This window comes from Propithecus coquereli, unplaced genomic scaffold (genome assembly GCF_000956105.1).
Source record: "Propithecus coquereli isolate 6110/MARCELLA unplaced genomic scaffold, Pcoq_1.0 Scaffold390, whole genome shotgun sequence".
NCBI lineage: Eukaryota > Metazoa > Chordata > Mammalia > Primates > Indriidae > Propithecus > Propithecus coquereli.
This window is the reverse complement of record NW_012149619.1, coordinates 1,312,755-1,329,652: the sequence shown is the minus strand read 5'-3', so window position 1 is coordinate 1,329,652 and position 16,898 is coordinate 1,312,755. Positions and strand designations below refer to the sequence as shown.

Genomic DNA, 16,898 nt, shown 5'->3' with positions numbered 1-16,898 from the left:
AAACAGAAAGCATATTCATGCATTAGCTGTGTGATCGTAACTTCTCTTGAAAAATCAAAAGATAATGGCCATTGCGGCTGCTTTGAGAGCCCTCAGGTTCTGGGGTGTTGTGTGGGTGGGGGCAGATTTCTAACTTCCTGCTTAATTATCTCAAAACACAACCATTCGGGTCAGCTAGCATTCGACTGCCCGCGGTGCGAAGCCCGGTACTCCACTGCCTGCTGGGCAGGAAGCACATGCAAGTGACGACCGGAAAGCGCTTCCTCGTGAATCTCCTGCACCTGTGGTTTGGTGGGGACATCACCAAAGACAGAGGAGGGGGCTCCTGTATCAGTGGTAGCACAGGCGTTGGTCTTAAAGCACTGCTGGGAAGGGTGGGGAAGGGAAGGGTGGTGCCGGGCGGGACAGTCTGCAAGAGGAAACATCTTAGAAGAAAATTAGGATGTAGACGAAAAGCAAGTCATGGACACTTCTATAATAATTGCACCCCCATGCCCCATGCCCCTGTCCTCTAGGACGTCCCACCTATACACCCCTCCTTTGTATCTCCCACCACCCCACCCCGGGCATCTCAGCAGGAGACGGTGTGTGAAAGCTCTTTGCTTTTCACCATTGCTGATGCTCAGACTGCCCGGAGAGAGACAGGAGTGGGAAGCAAAGGTCAGAGGCATTCAGCGGCCTGCCCAGCTGACGAGGACGTGAATGAGGATGCCAACCCCCGTCTCTCTGACTCCTGGCCCAGTGCTCCCCCCACCCACCAGCTGTCAATGAGGTGGGTGGGGTTGTGGGTAGGTACACAGGCTCCTGAGTCAGATCCACCCGGTTTGAATCCCAGCTCTGACATTCTCTGTGTGACCTGGAGCAACTGACTTAACCTCTCTGTGCCTCTTCCGTAGTTGCAAAATGAAGGTAATAATCCTTCCACCAGAGCTGTTAGATAGATTGTTAGAAACAAATAAATGTTATATTTGTTAGAAACAAATATAATGCTTGTATAATGCCCAGGATGCAGAAAGTGTGGAAGCAGCCGCCCTCTCTTACCTCCTGCCATTTTGATCATTAGTATGACCATCCACTGTCCCCATTTGATGCCTGAATTTTAGAGTCTGCCCAGAGGCTAGAGCCCGTGTCTGGGCATTTTCCTTAATCTCAGTACCCTGCTCAGAAAGGCTGCTCCCACCCCACTCGCAGACTTCACAAGAATTCTCTGGGCTGCTTGTCAGGGCTCCAGGTGGTGGTGCAGAGTCCTGCTGCTAGCACGGCTGTCTCTGGGGTCTTGCAAGCTCTCAGGACCCCACAGGGATACACACTAGAGTGGGTCTCCCGAGCCAGAGGGGAAGGTAAGCAGCTTCCACATCCGGTTCCCACATCCCAGTGGCACCCCCACCCCTTCTCTCCCTGTGTGCTACCCTGGGCCAGCTCGGATCAAGAGCTCGTCTGCACCTCGGCTTAGGTGGGCTTCCCGCAAGCTCACCCACAGAGGGAGCTTGCTCTTCCCCCGAGACATGAGAACTGCGTGCTCACCGCATCCCAGACCCTCCCGGTCCCACTCCTGGGGCTGGCTCCGCTCTGTCCCCGAGAGGTCCGTCCACAGACGCGATGGCTTGGCTGGAAGGAAGCCCAGGGCCACATACTGATCCTGGCCGTCCTCTCTGTAGCAACATAGGCCCAGTCTTCCTGGGGCCAAGGACTGTCCCCACATAACTCATCTCCACGTCCAGGATAAAACTCACCTACGCCCATCCCCTCATCCTTCAGATGCAAAGCCAAAGGCCAAAGGCTTGTGTCACAGCTCTGGCCCTGGAACTCTGAACGCCTGGCTTCCCCAGTAGCCTCTCCCTCCTAGACCGGGGGCTCCAACTCCCCTGCAATTAAAATCACCCGGGACCTTTTAAAAGACTCCAAAGCACAAGCCACATGTGGGACCAGCGAAATCACACCCTCTGGGGGTGAGCAGGGATCCACTGTTCTCTTTAAGTTCCCCAAACGATTCCAATGTGCAGACAAGTTTGGAAACACTGTGCTCCCACCCCCAGCACCGGCAGCCCTGTAACGGCTGGGCTCCCTGCTAAGTGCTTCAGGTAATTCCTACCCAGTCCCACCACAGCGATAGCTCTTGGATTTCTGACATGCTGAACATCATTTGAGGTGGCCGGGCGTGGTGGCTCACGCCTGTAATCCGGGAGGCCAAGCGGGGAGGATCGCTTGAGGTCAGGATTTCGAGACCAGCCTGAGCAAGAGTGAGACTCTGTCTCTACAAAAATAGAAAAAAAAATTAGACAGGCAACTAAAAATAGAAACAAAAAATTAGCCAGGCATGTGCACCTGTAGTCCCAGCTACTCGGGAGGCTGAGGCAGGAGGATCGCTTGAGCCCAGGAGTTTGAGGTTGCTGTGAGCTAGGCTAATGCCACGGCACTCTAGCCTGGGCAACGGAGTGAGACTCTGTCTCAAAAAAAAAGAAAAAGAAAATGAACATCATTCAAAGTTCCTCATGTATTACTGCTAAGCTGCTATGTATTTATCAGCTATTGTAAAGCTGTGTACACAGCGTGCTTGCTGAAGTTGAAATACAAATGTGCAAAACCACAATCAAAATTCTCCAAGTGCACACTAACATCTTAATTGTGTCTATAAACAATAAAGGTGAATATTAAAGCTAATTAAAAACTGGCTTGATTTTTTATGAATAAAATTTGGGAAAGCAGAAATATACATTAAACCCCCTTTTAAAAATTCAGCAGGAAGTATGTAATATCAAAGTGTTTCTAATAGGGTTACGATTATTCACAAATTTTTTCAGTTCTCATTGAGCTATTAGACACACTGTTTCGTCGTTTTTATTTATCTAGCTCATAACACCATGCTTCTTCCTTTGAAAAAAACGAACACAAGTAGACAAACTTGCAAATGTTCTAGATTCACTTGCTTCAAGTATGCATATATAATTTTGGACATATGTTGCCTTTAACAGAACTTGGTTTCTTTGGATCTCAATGATTCAAAGACTTTAGACCAACTGGTCTCGTTGTTCATAATTGTCTAGGGTCGTGGACCCTTTTGAGAGTCTGATAAAAATGTTGGTGTCTCCTCAGGAAAAGGCACATCTTCACATGAAGGCAATTTTGCACACAATTTCTGGAAGCCACTGGACTCCTAAAGTCCTCCAGGTCCCCAGTGTAGTCTAACAAATGAGAAAACAGAGAAGCCCAGAAAGGCCAAGGTGACTCAATCTGCCAGCTGATGACACTGTCAGGATTCGGACTCAGGTACCCCGAACGTGTGGCCACTCCAGGGGAGACATCATGTGGGTGGAAAGCTGCATTCTACTGCCCATTGGCTGTGTAACTTTGCAAATTGCACAGCCCCTTCGTGCCTCAGTTTCTTCATCTGGAGGCAGGGTGATGACGACAGAACCTCCTCACAGTGCCTGTCACCTTATTGTCATATTAGTATTTGTTGTAATTAATATTTTACAAATGAAAGAGGAGCAGCTGAGGGAGCTAGGCAATTGTCCCAGGCGACCGAGCTGCCACGGGGTATGTGACCCCACTCCCAGGATGCAACTCCAAAGCCGATAGTCTGGGCTCACACCACCCTGGATCTCTAGTCTCTCTGAGGACCCTGTTTTCAAAGTCATCACCGACTGGGACCAGAGCAGGGTGCAGGAGGTCCAGGAGCTGCTTTTAGAGAGCAGCCCTCAAGTTCAAGGTGGCGAGTTCCCTGTTTCCTGCAGGGGAAGGACCAGGAAGGAGCAGGGGAGCAGGGAGAGGGAGGTCGATGGTTTGGGAAACAGAATGGAGACCCAGGCAGGGTGAAGCCAGCTGGGTGAGGGGAGGGGCTGCTGCTCCAGGGAGGCCTGGTCTCTGGCTCCCACCCGCAGGGTGGTAGAAACAGCCAGTGACAGCAGCACGGGGTGACAGCACAGGCCGAGGGAGATGGCAGGGCCTGGCGTGCTGCGGAGGGGCTTCCTGGGAGTGTCCAGCCAGGGGAAGCTCGGAGCAATTTGGGCTGAGAATTCTGAGAATCTCCTCCCTCCCTGAGGCTGTGGGCCGGCCCACTGGGACACTTTCAGTTTTGTTTCCTTGTCTGCAAGAAACGAAACTCCACGGAAATACTCCAGAGACCTGAACATGGAAGGAGCCTTCCAGGTGTGCAGGAACTGGTAAGAAGACGCTTTCTCCCCAGCGGCCAACCCCAGGCCGGCTAGTGAGAGGGGAGACAGGCCAGGGCTGTGTCTGAAAGTGGTCGCGCATGAAGACACCTTGGAGGGCGAGCTGGTGGGACCCGGGAGCCCGTGGGGTACGTGGCCAGCGTTACCTTCCCCTGACTGCATCCCCTCCCGAAATCTTAGACTTTCTGGGTCAGTCCTGAAGCCCAGTAGCCAGGCCAGCTGTCCCTACTGGGCTACTCACACTTGTCACATCTTGGGTCCTAATTTGGGGTTCTGATAATACGGTCTTCGCACCAGTCTCTGAAAGAAGGGGGCCCATGGACCGTTCCCACCCTCACCTGGAAAGGGAGCGCAGGGCAGGGCAGCGGGGAGAGGGTGAGGAGGGCAGGGCAGGGGCCCAGGCCACACCTCTAACCAAGCAGGACCTGGCCCGGTGAAGAGCCCCCTCTCAAAGCCCCTACTCGTGGCAAGAGCCAGGGGGCACCCTCTGCAGAGAACTTTGCTCCACCCAGACCCTTATTGCCCCTGCGTCTCTCCCCAGCCCAGGAAGAAGGGCAGAGGAGGGAAGGGGCCAGGCCCAGCAGAGCAGAAAGAGCAGGGGGAGTGAGGGAGAAGCTGCCTGTGTGCCGTCCTCCTGCTCAGGGCAGACGCAAATAGCTTATTCAGACCAAGAAGAGGGAGGCTTTGACTGTCCCTCTCTGGCCATGTCCCACATCCAGGAACCTGGGCATGTAATTCCCCCAAAGGTCCCTTGGGCCTTTACGGCTATAGCCACCAAGCCTCCTCTCTCCTAAGCATGAGCTGATGGAAAGGAAAGGAGGCATTTCTCAGTGAAGAGGATTTTTAGAGAAAACCGTCCTGCCCAGGAAGGGGGAGGCTCAGAAGTCTTCGTTTATTGGGGCCTCCAAGAAGAGAGACTTGAGGCCTCTCTGCGGGTCAGCACAGGTGAACCTGAGGCCGGGGAGAGGTGGATGTCCCCTCGCGCTGGGAGACTTGGGAAGTTCGTGCGGGAAGAGATTCTGGAAGTTGGCATTGTCCTTGGGGAAGCCTGGGCAGAGTGGGGCTGTGTTGCTAACCAGCTGTGGGCCACGCAGGGGAGCCAGAAAATAGAAGAAAAGATTGGAAAGAATTCAATACTTGTTATTTCATTTTTAAAACAACTTGGCTGAGGTATAAGTGGCATAGAATAAACTGCACGTTTTTAAAGTGCACCATTTGATGAGTTTTGATATATGTTACATACGCCCGTGAAACCATCCGCACAATCAAGATAACAAAGCTATCCATCGCCCCCAAAAGTTTCCTTGTGTTCTTTGTAACCCCTCCCTCCTGCTCCCTCCCACTCTCCCCCGGGGACAGTGCAAGACCTTTGCAGAGCGTCCTTCCACCTATTATAGACGTTGCATCGCTCTGATCTTGGATCAGCACAGGGAGCGTGCGTGGGGCAGGTGGCGTCACCGACACCATATTTTCAGTGCTTAGGCTCTGAGAACCTAGCCCTGGGTGCGAAATATGGCTCCATGTTTTACGCCATGAAAATAAGTCTATTTTTCTTCCCCCGCTCGATCCTGCAGCAAAAGAAAGGTGGCCTCTGCTCACTTCACCCTCCACGAGGTCCACTGCCTACGGTTCCTTGTCCTCTGCCCAGAGTGTGAGGAGGCCGTCCCAGGGGTGAAGATGGAGGAGCATTGCAAGAACAGCCACCGGCAGGTGAGGAGGTGGCAGGAGGGACGGGGCGTGGGGGTTGGGCGAGGGTCCAGTCCTCCCTGCAGCGACTCAGGGGCTGGTGAGGGGAAGTCACTTAGCCCCTCCATGCACAGCCGGTCTGTGAAGAGGAAATGGTAATCCTGTCTTTCTCACGCTAAACTGCATCACCCCCAGTGTTCCTGTGTCCAGTCCTTTCCCTACAGGCTTATGGGGCTGGCCAAGGCAAGGGGCCCCTGTTTCGGGAAAGGTTGGATGTTCTTTCAGGATCTGTGAAGAGGGAAAGTGGAAAGGAGGGTTCTAGAAGGCAGTCAGGTTGAACTGACTTTTTTGCCTAATTTTTCATCTCCATCCCTCCTGGGGCCCTTCTTCTGTCTTTCTGGAGATCCTTGAGCTCAGGCATCCATTTCAACTCAACCTGGTCCGGCAAATGCTTCTTGAGTACAGGGCTGGGTGCTAGAGGGAGACTGAGGCAGCCGCACTCGATCCCTGTCCCCTTGAAACTCACAGACTCAGACCTGGAACACCGTGAGCCAAGGTGGAAAGAAAGGCCTTGGGCCCTGGGGGGAACCCATGTCTCTCCTGTGTTTAGGTTGGGTGTGCGATGTGTCAGCAGAGCGTGCAGAAGCCCTTGCTGGAATTTCACGAGGTGAGAGTCACGTGTGATTTCTCCTTCATAGCCAAACAAGCCAAGCTGGGAGGAAGAGAGGGACAGGAAGGGGGGATTTCCACCCGACCACTCTCTTCTCACCCCAGTAGACTCAGAGGATGGTGCAGAACTAGCCCACCACAGGGACACAGGTCCTCCTGTCCCCCGGATGCTGGTCAGAAGGGCTTTCCCTGGACCACAAGTCCAAGAGAGCTCAGATTCCCCAAGGGCAGTCCCCACTCTGGCCCTTCTCACCTGCTTTGTCTTATTGGCCTCAATTCCCTAGGGAGATGGGCGCATGTCCCTGATCGGCCTACAGTCACTGAGACGGGTGATAATGCCCTTCCTGCTGCCTCCCACAGGCCAAGGAATGCCAGGAGCGCCCTACTGAGTGTAAGTTCTGCAAGCTGGCTGTGCGGCTCAGCAAGCTGGAGGTCCACGAGTTCTACTGTGGCAAGCGGACAGAGCTGTGCCCAGACTGCGGCCAGTCCATCATGCTCGAAGTGCTTGCCCAGCACAAAGACGTCTGTCGGAGTGAACAGGCCCAGCTCAGGAAAGGCGAGCACACAGGCCGGGGAGGGAGAGGGATGCTCCAAGGACCAGAGCCTCTCCCGGATGGGATGCGAGGAACGGAAACTGTCAAGAGGACGGATGACAAGGGTATGTGTTATGAAGGCCACGATTCACCCGGCTACTCTAGTTCTAAGCCACGCATTAGAGTGGCCTTCTTGTGTGTCTGCCACAGTCTTCAAATGGCTGGTCCAGGGAGACCACGAGGCCAGGGGTTGGGCCTGGCAGCTGCACAGACAAGAAGGCCATGGGGGGCCCTAGAAAACAGGAGGCTTCTTTGAACTTCTCCAGCACAAGGCTAGCTGGGCAAAGACCCCCTGCATTCTTCACAGATGAGAAACCTACACACAGAATGAAGCAGGGGCTTGTGGGAGGCAGAAATAAGAACGGACACTCAAGTTTCCTGGCACCAAATCTAGAGCTTTTTCCACTATCAGCAAAGGACAGAAAGGGAGCTAGCTGTAGCCCCTGGCCTTCGGTCTATGTGTTGGCTCCCTGGTACCATGTCATGTTCTCTTGACCCAATTACCTCTTTATGAGGTGCATATACTGAGGACACAGCCATCAAAGTGACAGATCTTTTGTTTGACTTCACTGGTTGTTTTGGTAACGTGGTAACATGGGAGAGAGCCTAAAACCCCTGGGACAGTAACTCTCTCCTGTTAAACAATCTACCCAAGGTCAAAGTGGCCAGTGAAACTCTGGAAAGTGTGCGATTCGTGTACATTTCCTTCATTCTAGCATGGTTGGGCTTCAACACAACCAACACAGTCTTCAACACAACTTCGTCAACACGACATAACACAGCACCAACGCCATCAACAAAGATGTGTGCAACCAGCACCTGTTCTGATCACAGACCTTGGCAACCGCGGGGGTGAAGGAGCAGTCAGATTGGATAGGATTGGCATCCGTGGCTACGGCTCCCTGCATCTCTTTAGCAACCAGTCCTGCTTTAGGAACGCGTCTCTCCATCAGGGTTGCTGCAGCCCTGAGTGCACGTCTGTGGCCATGAAGGGAATGATGTGGGTGATGCAGCCAGGGGTCGCCTGTGTGGCCTATGACACCAGCAGTGCAGAGAACTCAAGGCCAGGCAGGCCTGGGGGCAGTGCATACTCATGAGCACAGGCCCTGTAGGCAATTGTGGGAGAACTGGGCTCACCATTATCAAGGGCAATCATTTGTGGTGTTGTTTCTGTGCTTATTCAGGGGAAAGAATTTCAGCTCCTGGAAGGGAAATCTCCTGTCATTATTGCAACCAAATGATTCCAGAAAATGAGTATTTCCACCATATGGTAAGTAGCAATTAGTCATTTTCTAATGGTACCAGTAGCTAGACCACATTTCAAAAGTGTGACAGGAAAGGCAGATGCTGGGCCCCATTTTATACAGCACAGATATTAGAGGTTCCCATATTTATCATTTGTGTTGCTCAAAAAGGGATTTTAGTGACTTGCTTCAGGCTGATTTAGCATAGATAATTGATCTTCATTTGTGCCCACCCCCTTAAGCGTCCTGATCACCCCTGATCACCTCGGACCATCTACAGCCCTCTGGGCCAGGACGTTGCAACTTGGTCCTCAGTAGGGCCTGTCTTTCCATCGTGCGCCTGACCAGAGTTTTCGTTGTTAGACTGTGAGCTCCCTGGCAAAACTGAACGACTTATTCCGTCTTCCTGATATCAGCACTGGGTACAAAAAGGCGACTCTGTAGAGATACAGTGATGTGACTGATTGCTTAATTTTGCCTGGGGACATTCACAGACTCTTCCCTCCACAGCCCTGAGCACCTTTCAGCGCATGGCTGTGCCAAGCCGTCCCCTCTTTGCACAGGATGGAGCCCTTCCCCTGCGGGAAACTTGCCAAGGCTTCTCTCCAAGGAACTCATCTCCTTTGCCTTGAGCAGAGAGCTGTTTACCTTTCTTAACCCTTTAATTCCTAGAACTATAGGATATCAAAACTAAAGAGATCGTGGGGATTTTTTTATTATTGAGGTAAAATGCATATAACATACAATTTACCATGACAGTAGTGACACTTAGTACACTCACAATGTTGTGCAGTCTGGGTCCAGACATGTTCATCATCCCCAAAAGAAATCCCATGCCCATTAGTAGCTACTCTGCACTCTTCCCTCTTCCCAGCCCCTGGCAACCACGACTCTGCTTTCTGTGTCTGCAGATTTGCCTATTCTGGACATTTCATATAAATGGAATCATAATAGGTGGCCTTTTGTATCTGGCTTCTTTCACTTAGCGTAACGTTTTCAAGGTTCACCCATGTTGGAGTTGTACTTTCTTCCTTTTCTGGCCTTTTTATAGTCAGACCACGTTTTACTTTCCCATCAGTCTGCTGACAAACGTTGGGATTGTTTCCACCTCTTGTTTCTTGCTTTCTCACGTGTAGTCTGTGGTTCAGCAGCAGGAGCAACACCGGGCAGCTGGTTAGAGATGCAGACTCCCAGGCCCTCCCTCTAGAAAGGCTCGATCGGAATATTCAGGGTCACAAGGTTTCCCAGATGTCTCAAGTCTCAGAAGTGTTGCAGCAATCACGTGATCCTCATCCTCAGCCACACATTGTAATCACCTATGAACTCGTTTTCCTTAATTCCGATGCTTATTCTGTTATATGCATTCTGCATTAAAGAATGGTTCGTGTCTTCTGATTGAATCAGATGATACTTAATCAGCACCAAAACAACAGTAAAGCTGACCACCGCCCTTCAAAACGTTCAGTCCGGCAACCAAGGACACCTACACACTTACCTGAAGGCTGCGAGCAGGTGGGGAGCTCTCATAAACGTGGAACTGGATTTGTGGTCGGAAACCCTGAACTTTAGTTCTGCTCTACCGCTTACTGACCGTGTAACCCCCCTGAGCTTCTTTCTTCTTTTAAGGACAGTGGGGATAATGACTTATCTATTTCTTCATGAGAAGAAGGCACCATGACCACGCAAAACCTGGTCTACCGCCCCGCCAGCGTGCACACTCACACTCACACTCACACGCTCTGTCTTCCCACCTATTACCCTAGAGGAGCTTCCTATGTTCCTGCCTTAAACCTATCCCTCCCCGCCACTGGGGCACAACATCCCTTCTTTTTGCCTACACAAGGTCACACAAGGTCATTGCTACATTGCTGCAGCAATTCTCCCCTCTCTCTCCCAGAAGAGGGAGATGTTAAATGAGCTGCATGTGTACGCAACAAAAAAGTCTCAACACTGTTCACTTTGGGATGTCCTAACATTTGTTATGATAAGTTTTTTAAAGGAGTAATACTTCCAAATACTTATATCGTTGGTAGTACAGACACAGGAAAGTCATTCCCAATGCTGGGAATCACTTGAAGTCCAGGTGGGTCCTTGGCTTAGTGCAAGAAAGAATTCAGGAGCAAGCCAATGGCTTAAAGTGAAAGCAAGTTTTATTCAAGAAATATGGAACATCTACTCCACAGACAGAGTAGAGGCTAATTCTCCCTGCTGAGGAGAACAGCATCTGTGGTTTTTTTGATATCTTTATTTAAGCAATGGCTTAATCATAAGCTAAGCAGGGGAGGAATATTCATATTCTTTCTTAGAAAGTGCCTGCGAGTTCCTAGAACTGGGACCCTCCCCCTTCTTTACTTTATAAGGTCCCTCCTAGAACTGTCATGGTGTTGGTGGGACTTTCTTCTAGCAGCTAATAACGTATTTTAATGAGGGCATAATAAGCTGCAAGGTCAAGAAATGACTTATTTCTTTGCCACTTTGGTTACAACCATTGTTAACTTGTTCTGTTGCCACATCTTGTTTTTTGTGGTTTTTGTTGTTGTTGTTGTTGTTGTTGTTTTATATATCAGGGTGATAGGAGCTTTTTGATTCTGCACTAAGCAATGCCTACTACCAGTTCCCTATCTCACTACTATCTTTGGACTTACATGAAAAGAATTCTGTTTTTTTTAATTTGAAAATTAGGGACTAAAATCATGTATACTAGGTGGTTTTATGGTTCTCAGTCTTTAACTTTATGTTAACATGACCCAAAAACTGAAAAAAACAAAAAATAACTCTCCTGATCCCATTTCCTTCCAGCTACCATCTTGTTTCTTTGTTTACTTTGTAGCAAAACATTTGAACTAGTTGTCCACAGTCACCATCCATTTTTTTCTCCCATCTTTATCAAAGATGCCTAAATTTTGTTTCACCTTTTCATACTACCCCTCTTTAGTGATTATTATTATTATTATTGTTATTTATGCAATTCATGCCTTTTTGGCTATACTCACAAGTTTACCCTTCTCTTTGCTCACATTCTTTCTTGGATCCCAAGCTTTCCCTCTAGATAAGATTTTTCTTTTCCTGAAATATACGGCAGTAGTTCCTTTCAGCAAGAACCTTGGCTGGCAGTCTGAACCTAAAGTAAATCTTTAGTTGTCTGAAAATGTGCTTTTTTTCTCCCCTGCATTTTTTTTTTTTTTTTGAGACAGAGTCTCACGCTGTTGTCCGGGCTAGAGTGCCCTGGCATCAGCCTAGCTCACAGCACCCTCAAACTCCTGGGCTCAAGGGATTCCCCTGCCTCACCCTCCTGAGTAGCTAGGACTATAGGCATGAGCCATCACACCCGGCTAATTTTTTGTTTCTATTTTTAGTTGCTGGGCTAATTTTTTCTATTTTTAGTAGAGACGGGGTCTCGCTCTTGCACAGGCTGGTCTCGAACTCCCAAGCTCAAGCAATCCTCCCACCTCGGCCTCCCAGAGTGCTGGGATTACAGGTGTGAGCCACCTCACCCAGCCTCCCCTGCATTCTTAAATGATAGTTTAGCTGGATATCAAATTCTAAGTTAACAGCTGTTTTCTCTTAGCATTTTGAAGATTATTCCACTGTCTTTCCACCTCTATTATAGCTGTTGATAGGTCTACTTTCGGTCTAATTACCATTCCTTGGTAGATAATCTTTTTCTTTGGTTGATTTCAAGATCCTCTTTGCCTTTTATCTGTAATGTGTCTAAGAGTAGATTTGTTTTTATTCATCCTGCTCAGAACAAGGTGCTTATATAGTTGGTTTTTTTTTTTTCCTCCTGCTCAGGATTCCTCCTTTCTGAATACAAAGATTTATGTACTTAATCAGTTCTGAAAATTCTCATCTGTTATCTCTTTGAATTCCCAACATTCCCCAACTGTCCCACATTCTCCTAACTTTCATTCTGGAATACAGTGGATGTATATTAGGCCTTCTCATTCCAGTTTCACATCTCTTAACCTTTCACATTTTCTCTCTTATATTCTGGGTAATTTCTTCAAATCTATCTTCGAATTCATTCATTCTTTCTTGGTCAAATCTCATCTGCTGCTTTTAACCTATCCTTTGAGGTTCATTATCTGCATTTTTCATTTCTAGAAGTTTGACTTATATTTCTTTCAAATTTTCCTATTCTTTTTTGGTGGGATTTTACTCTTTTCTTTGTTTTGATTAATTAACTTATTTTAATTAATTTGTTTTACAGTTTCTATCCTATTATCTGAACTTCTTGGAAGCTAATCCTGCTACTGGTTATGTCTGTGACTCTTACTTGAGGTGGACTGTATCCCTGTGTTTGTAATTTTGGATCATGAATTTCTATTTGGGGGGACTCTACCTGTGAAAATCTTCTGTGACCTATTTTGAGGCTATGTAACCTCCAGAGGAATTTTGTAATTTTTTTTTGCCATATGTCTCAATTTTTATGTTAATTCTTTTGCTTGGGTATTCCTAAACCATGAGACTAATGTAAATCTGAATCCCAAACACAAGAATGGTATGGACTTGTGATTTTGAGTTTTCAGGGACATGAGTTTTTTCTTCCCCACACTTAAATTCCAGCCCAAGGTAGAAAAGCTTCTTTGCCTTTTCTAATTAGCTGATTCTTTTCTCTTAGCCACCATAATTTAGCCTTTAAAGTTCCCAGCTTTATGCAGGAGAAGTGAATTCTTACTTCCAATTTCCCACCTCTGTGGATGGGACATTTCTGTCATCCAAGCCCCTAGTCACAAAATTGACCCCACATCTTCCAGAACCAAAGTGTCAGCTCATGTGCTTAACTAGTGTCTTAGTCCATTTGTGTTGTTATAACAGAATACCACAGACAGGGTAATTATAAAGAACAGACATTTATTTCTCACAGTTCTGGAGGCTGGGAAGTCCAAGATCAAGGTGCCAGCTCGGTGTCTGGCGAGGGCCTTCTTGCTACATCTTAGCACGGCAGGCAGAAGGACAAGCTAGCCAAATTCTGTATGAAGCTTCTTTTGTAAGGTCCTAATCCCACTAATAAGAAAAGGGTCCTCATGGCGTAACCACCTTCTAAAGGCCCTACCTCTCAATACCATCACATTGACAACACCTGAATTTTGGAGGGGACACATTCAAACCATAGCAACCAATCAGGCCTTCATTCCTGGAATGCAAAGTTTTCTTTCTTTCCTGCAAAGTCAGCTAGGAACTTAAATGGAACGTTTGTCATATTTTATCCAGCATCTTTGTTTACAGTGGAAAGTTTTTGTGTTATCTAGACTACTGTATTGTCCAATAGCTGAAGTTGTTTTTTAATTTGCAGAAAAAATGTTGTCCAAACTCAGAGTTTGAGAAACATTTTCCAGTTGGAAAGCTCCAAATTCCTCCTCCATCTCTTCCAAGTCAGGCTGCTGAAAATCAAACTTCCACGACAGAGCAAGATGTCCGTCCAAAGACAAAAAATATAAACAGATTTCCTCTTCTTTCTGAAAGTTCATCAAAGCAAGCACCAAGAGGCAAAAACAAAACTGTGGGTCTGCCTTCAAAGTCTGAGTTCAAGACCAGGACCACTTCTTCTATAGAAGATGAGGCAGCCTATGACATTCTGAGGAGATGTCCTCAGTGTGGTATCCTACTTCCCCTGCCAACCCTAAATCAACATCAGGTACCCAGCCTTTTTGTTCTTGTCTTTGCTCTCTTGGCTGTGAACCACCTGGACAGTGTCAAAGAAATCCAAGCCCTGCAGGATGTTTGCAGATGTGGCTGGAAAAGCCCTTCTCTGTCTCCCTTTCTCTGTGTGCCCAGATGCACTCCCTCTTAGCACTTACCACCTGGTTTATTTGCATCGCCTTCCAGAGACTGGGTCACCTTTGAAAATAGAGCCAGATCTCTCATTCTGTGTCTCCAGCTTCCAACCTAGGGACTGACACAAAACAAGTGCTTCAAAACTGTTGAGTAAATGAATGAAGCAGAGGGTACCCAGTCTACCTCTCTCGTGGTGTAGATATGGCAACGGAGGCCCAGAGATCAGAAGTGTCTTGGTCAAGATCCTAGGTCAGTTGGTGGCTTACTTCCAGCAGATCAAGGTTTGCTTCAAGCAGATCAGGGTTTGCAGCCATCTCCCTGAATATCCTGATTTTTACGTCCTAGATTATTTTCTAGTAACAATAAGAATTGCATTAGAGGTCGTTAACCATTGTGTGCCAGTTGCAATGCAAAGCTCTTTACAAATGGTTAATCTTCATTGTAAACAGTAGGCATGTATTTTATCCCCATTTCACAGATGAGGAAAATGGACAGAAAGAGTAGCTTCCCAAGAGCTACATAATTAGAGAGCAGCAGAATCTAGTCTGGCATCCACGTGCACATAGCTGCAAAGTTTATGCCTTTAACCTCCAGACTGGATGCCTCACTTAAAAATATTTTTTTCACTGTTTGATGTTTTTCAAAATACAAAAGTACTAGATTTTGTTATAACTAGTTGACATAATACCACAAAAGGAAGTACAAAAGCAAAGCTAATCATCCCCCACTCCCGCCCGATTTTCCCCAATCCCATGCCCCAAGATACCAATTTCAACAGCCTCATGGGCACCTTTTCAAAACTTTGTCTTTGCTCACACAAACCTGAACAAACATAAACAGGGTTTGAATTGTTTCCTTCCCCCCACACTACCTTCCTGTACTCACTACTCTGCCATTTGCCTTTTTCCTTTAATATATGACGCACACTTCTTACAAAAAGGTTGGCCTAAATCTTTTTTTCTAACTTCTTTATGCATTTATATATGCACAGAAGCTTATAATTTTACAAAAATGGGCTAATTTCATACTTGCTAGGGGTGCTATTAGTGCCGTTTTCCCTTGCCTCCCACAATTTGGTGTGTTTCCTTCCACGCCCTTCTCCATCCTTATATAATAGGGTTGCCAGATTTAGCAAATAAAACCACAGGACACCTAGTCGAATTTGAATTTTAGGAAAACAAAGAATTTTTTTTAGTGTAAGTATGTCCCATGCAATGATTCTGTGTTTCACTGAAATTCAAATTTAACTGAGCATCCTGTATTTTATTTGGCAACTTTATTATGTAACCACACACAAACACACACATTTGGAACCCTGTTACACACGGTTCTTTACATCTTAATGTTATGATTCAGCAACATCCACAGAAATCCCTCCAAGACAAACAATGTGGCTCATTTTTTTTTTTAATAGCTGCATAAGAGTCCATGGTGCGGGACTGTGGGATTCTCTTATCTGTTCCTCCACCCCCTGATGGTGACAAGCCTCCCTTACCCCTTCTGGCTCGGTGGGCTCCATGCCTTTCCTAAGCCATCACACCTGGTGGCTGGGCCCCTCTGGCTCAGGGCTCATGCTCTACAACAGGGGACAGCAATTTGGAGAGATATTCCAGGAACTAGCACATTCCACTTTAAACATAACAGACTTTTAAAATATCCGTTTCTTTAGGAGAAATGCTGGTGGTTAGCCTCATCGAAAGGAAAACAAGTGAGAAATTCCAGCTAGATTTGGAAAAGAAAAGGTACTACCGATTTAGATTTCCTCTTCAAAGCTGGCTGTCCTGCTTACTTTCTAGGGTGGTCTTGTGAAAAGACACGGGTTTATTCATTGGGATTTAAAAGAAAAGGTTTGGACTAACTATTTTCCTTCTTTTGAACAGAGATATTGGTTTGCCCAACAGCTGCACATAAACCAAAAGAAAAAAAGGTTGCAGTTCTTCTGCCTGAGACTTCTGGTTAAGCCTCAGAGCCTCACAGCCCAGACACCTTGCAGAACCCAGCTTCGTCCCTGAAAAATAAAAACGCCTCCCTGAAAGTTTCTTGTTCACCTTTATTTAGATTCCACACTGGTTTTCCAGGGCGAGGGAGGACAGCAGTGCGCAGGGAAAGGAAAGCGACAGAAGACACGGAAGGAGGGAGGGACAGAGAAGTGAGGCTGGGCGGTGGGCGAGGGCCAGATGCAGCGCAAAGCTTCGGGCAGGGAGGGCGGCCTGGGGGACCCTACCTGTCTGCCTGGGCTTTGGGGAGACCTGTTTAGGGCGCTCGCCTCTGCCAGGGCAGGGGAGGGCCAAGGATGGGTGCGCCCCACCCTCCCGAAACTGGAAAGGCAGCGCGGTTCTCACGCTCCGTGGTGCTCGGTGAGTCGGGTCTGCTGAGGCCGTCCGTCCTGTGGGACCAAGTCTAAGGAGAGGAAGGTGGAGCCCAAGGGCTGACCGCGCAGCGCCGGCTTCCAAAGGAGAAGCCAGGAGACCCCAGGGTTGGGTCAGGGCGGGAAAGGCGGAGAACTGAGCGGGCCTGAGCCCCACGTGCCGGGCAGAACCTCTTCCTCGCTTGCAGGGGGAAGGGCAGGGGCCGTGCCCATCCTCGCCCGAGCGCCGGCCGCGCCTCCTGCCTCCCAGCCCCTGGCCGGGGCGCCGTCCTGGACGGTCTGCGCGGGGGCCCGTCTCGCCCTCTACACGCGCGATCATCTCATCTGGCAACTCCAGGTGTGCGCCCCAGCGACCGGTGCGGACAAGCAGAGTCCCGCAGGGGGCGGC

At 48.4% G+C, this 16,898-nt stretch overlaps 1 protein-coding gene across 8 annotated transcripts; it reads left to right on the top strand.

The window, feature by feature from the left end:
- Positions 1-4,106: 4,106 nt before the first annotated feature.
- On the top strand, positions 4,107-16,149 carry XAF1 (XIAP associated factor 1). Of its 8 annotated transcripts, XM_012652634.1 has the most exons (8): positions 4,107-4,163; positions 5,747-5,882; positions 6,469-6,525; positions 6,888-7,185; positions 8,305-8,390; positions 13,661-14,002; positions 15,812-15,884; positions 16,023-16,149. In XM_012652634.1, the coding sequence occupies exons 1-7, from the start codon at positions 4,132-4,134 to the stop codon at positions 15,866-15,868; spliced, it is 1,008 nt and encodes a 335-aa protein (XP_012508088.1). In that variant the 5' UTR covers positions 4,107-4,131; the 3' UTR covers positions 15,869-15,884; positions 16,023-16,149. The 8 variants fall into 8 exon arrangements, with proteins under 8 accessions (XP_012508088.1, XP_012508086.1, XP_012508090.1 ...); XM_012652639.1 differs by lacking the exon at positions 6,469-6,525 and having other exon boundaries at positions 4,112-4,163; XM_012652632.1 differs by lacking the exons at positions 15,812-15,884; positions 16,023-16,149 and having other exon boundaries at positions 13,661-15,336.
- Positions 16,150-16,898: the final 749 nt, after the last annotated feature.

Excerpts from the sequence above, each read along its gene's own strand:
- XAF1 (XM_012652632.1), top strand. The coding sequence starts at position 4,132 with ATGGAAGGAGCCTTCCAGGTGTGCAGGAACTG. Across the intron at positions 4,164-5,746 it reads TTCCAGGTGTGCAGGAACTG|CAAAAGAAAGGTGGCCTCTG; the intron begins GTAAGAAGACGC and ends TCGATCCTGCAG. Across the intron at positions 8,391-13,660 it reads ATGAGTATTTCCACCATATG|AAAAAATGTTGTCCAAACTC; the intron begins GTAAGTAGCAAT and ends TTTAATTTGCAG.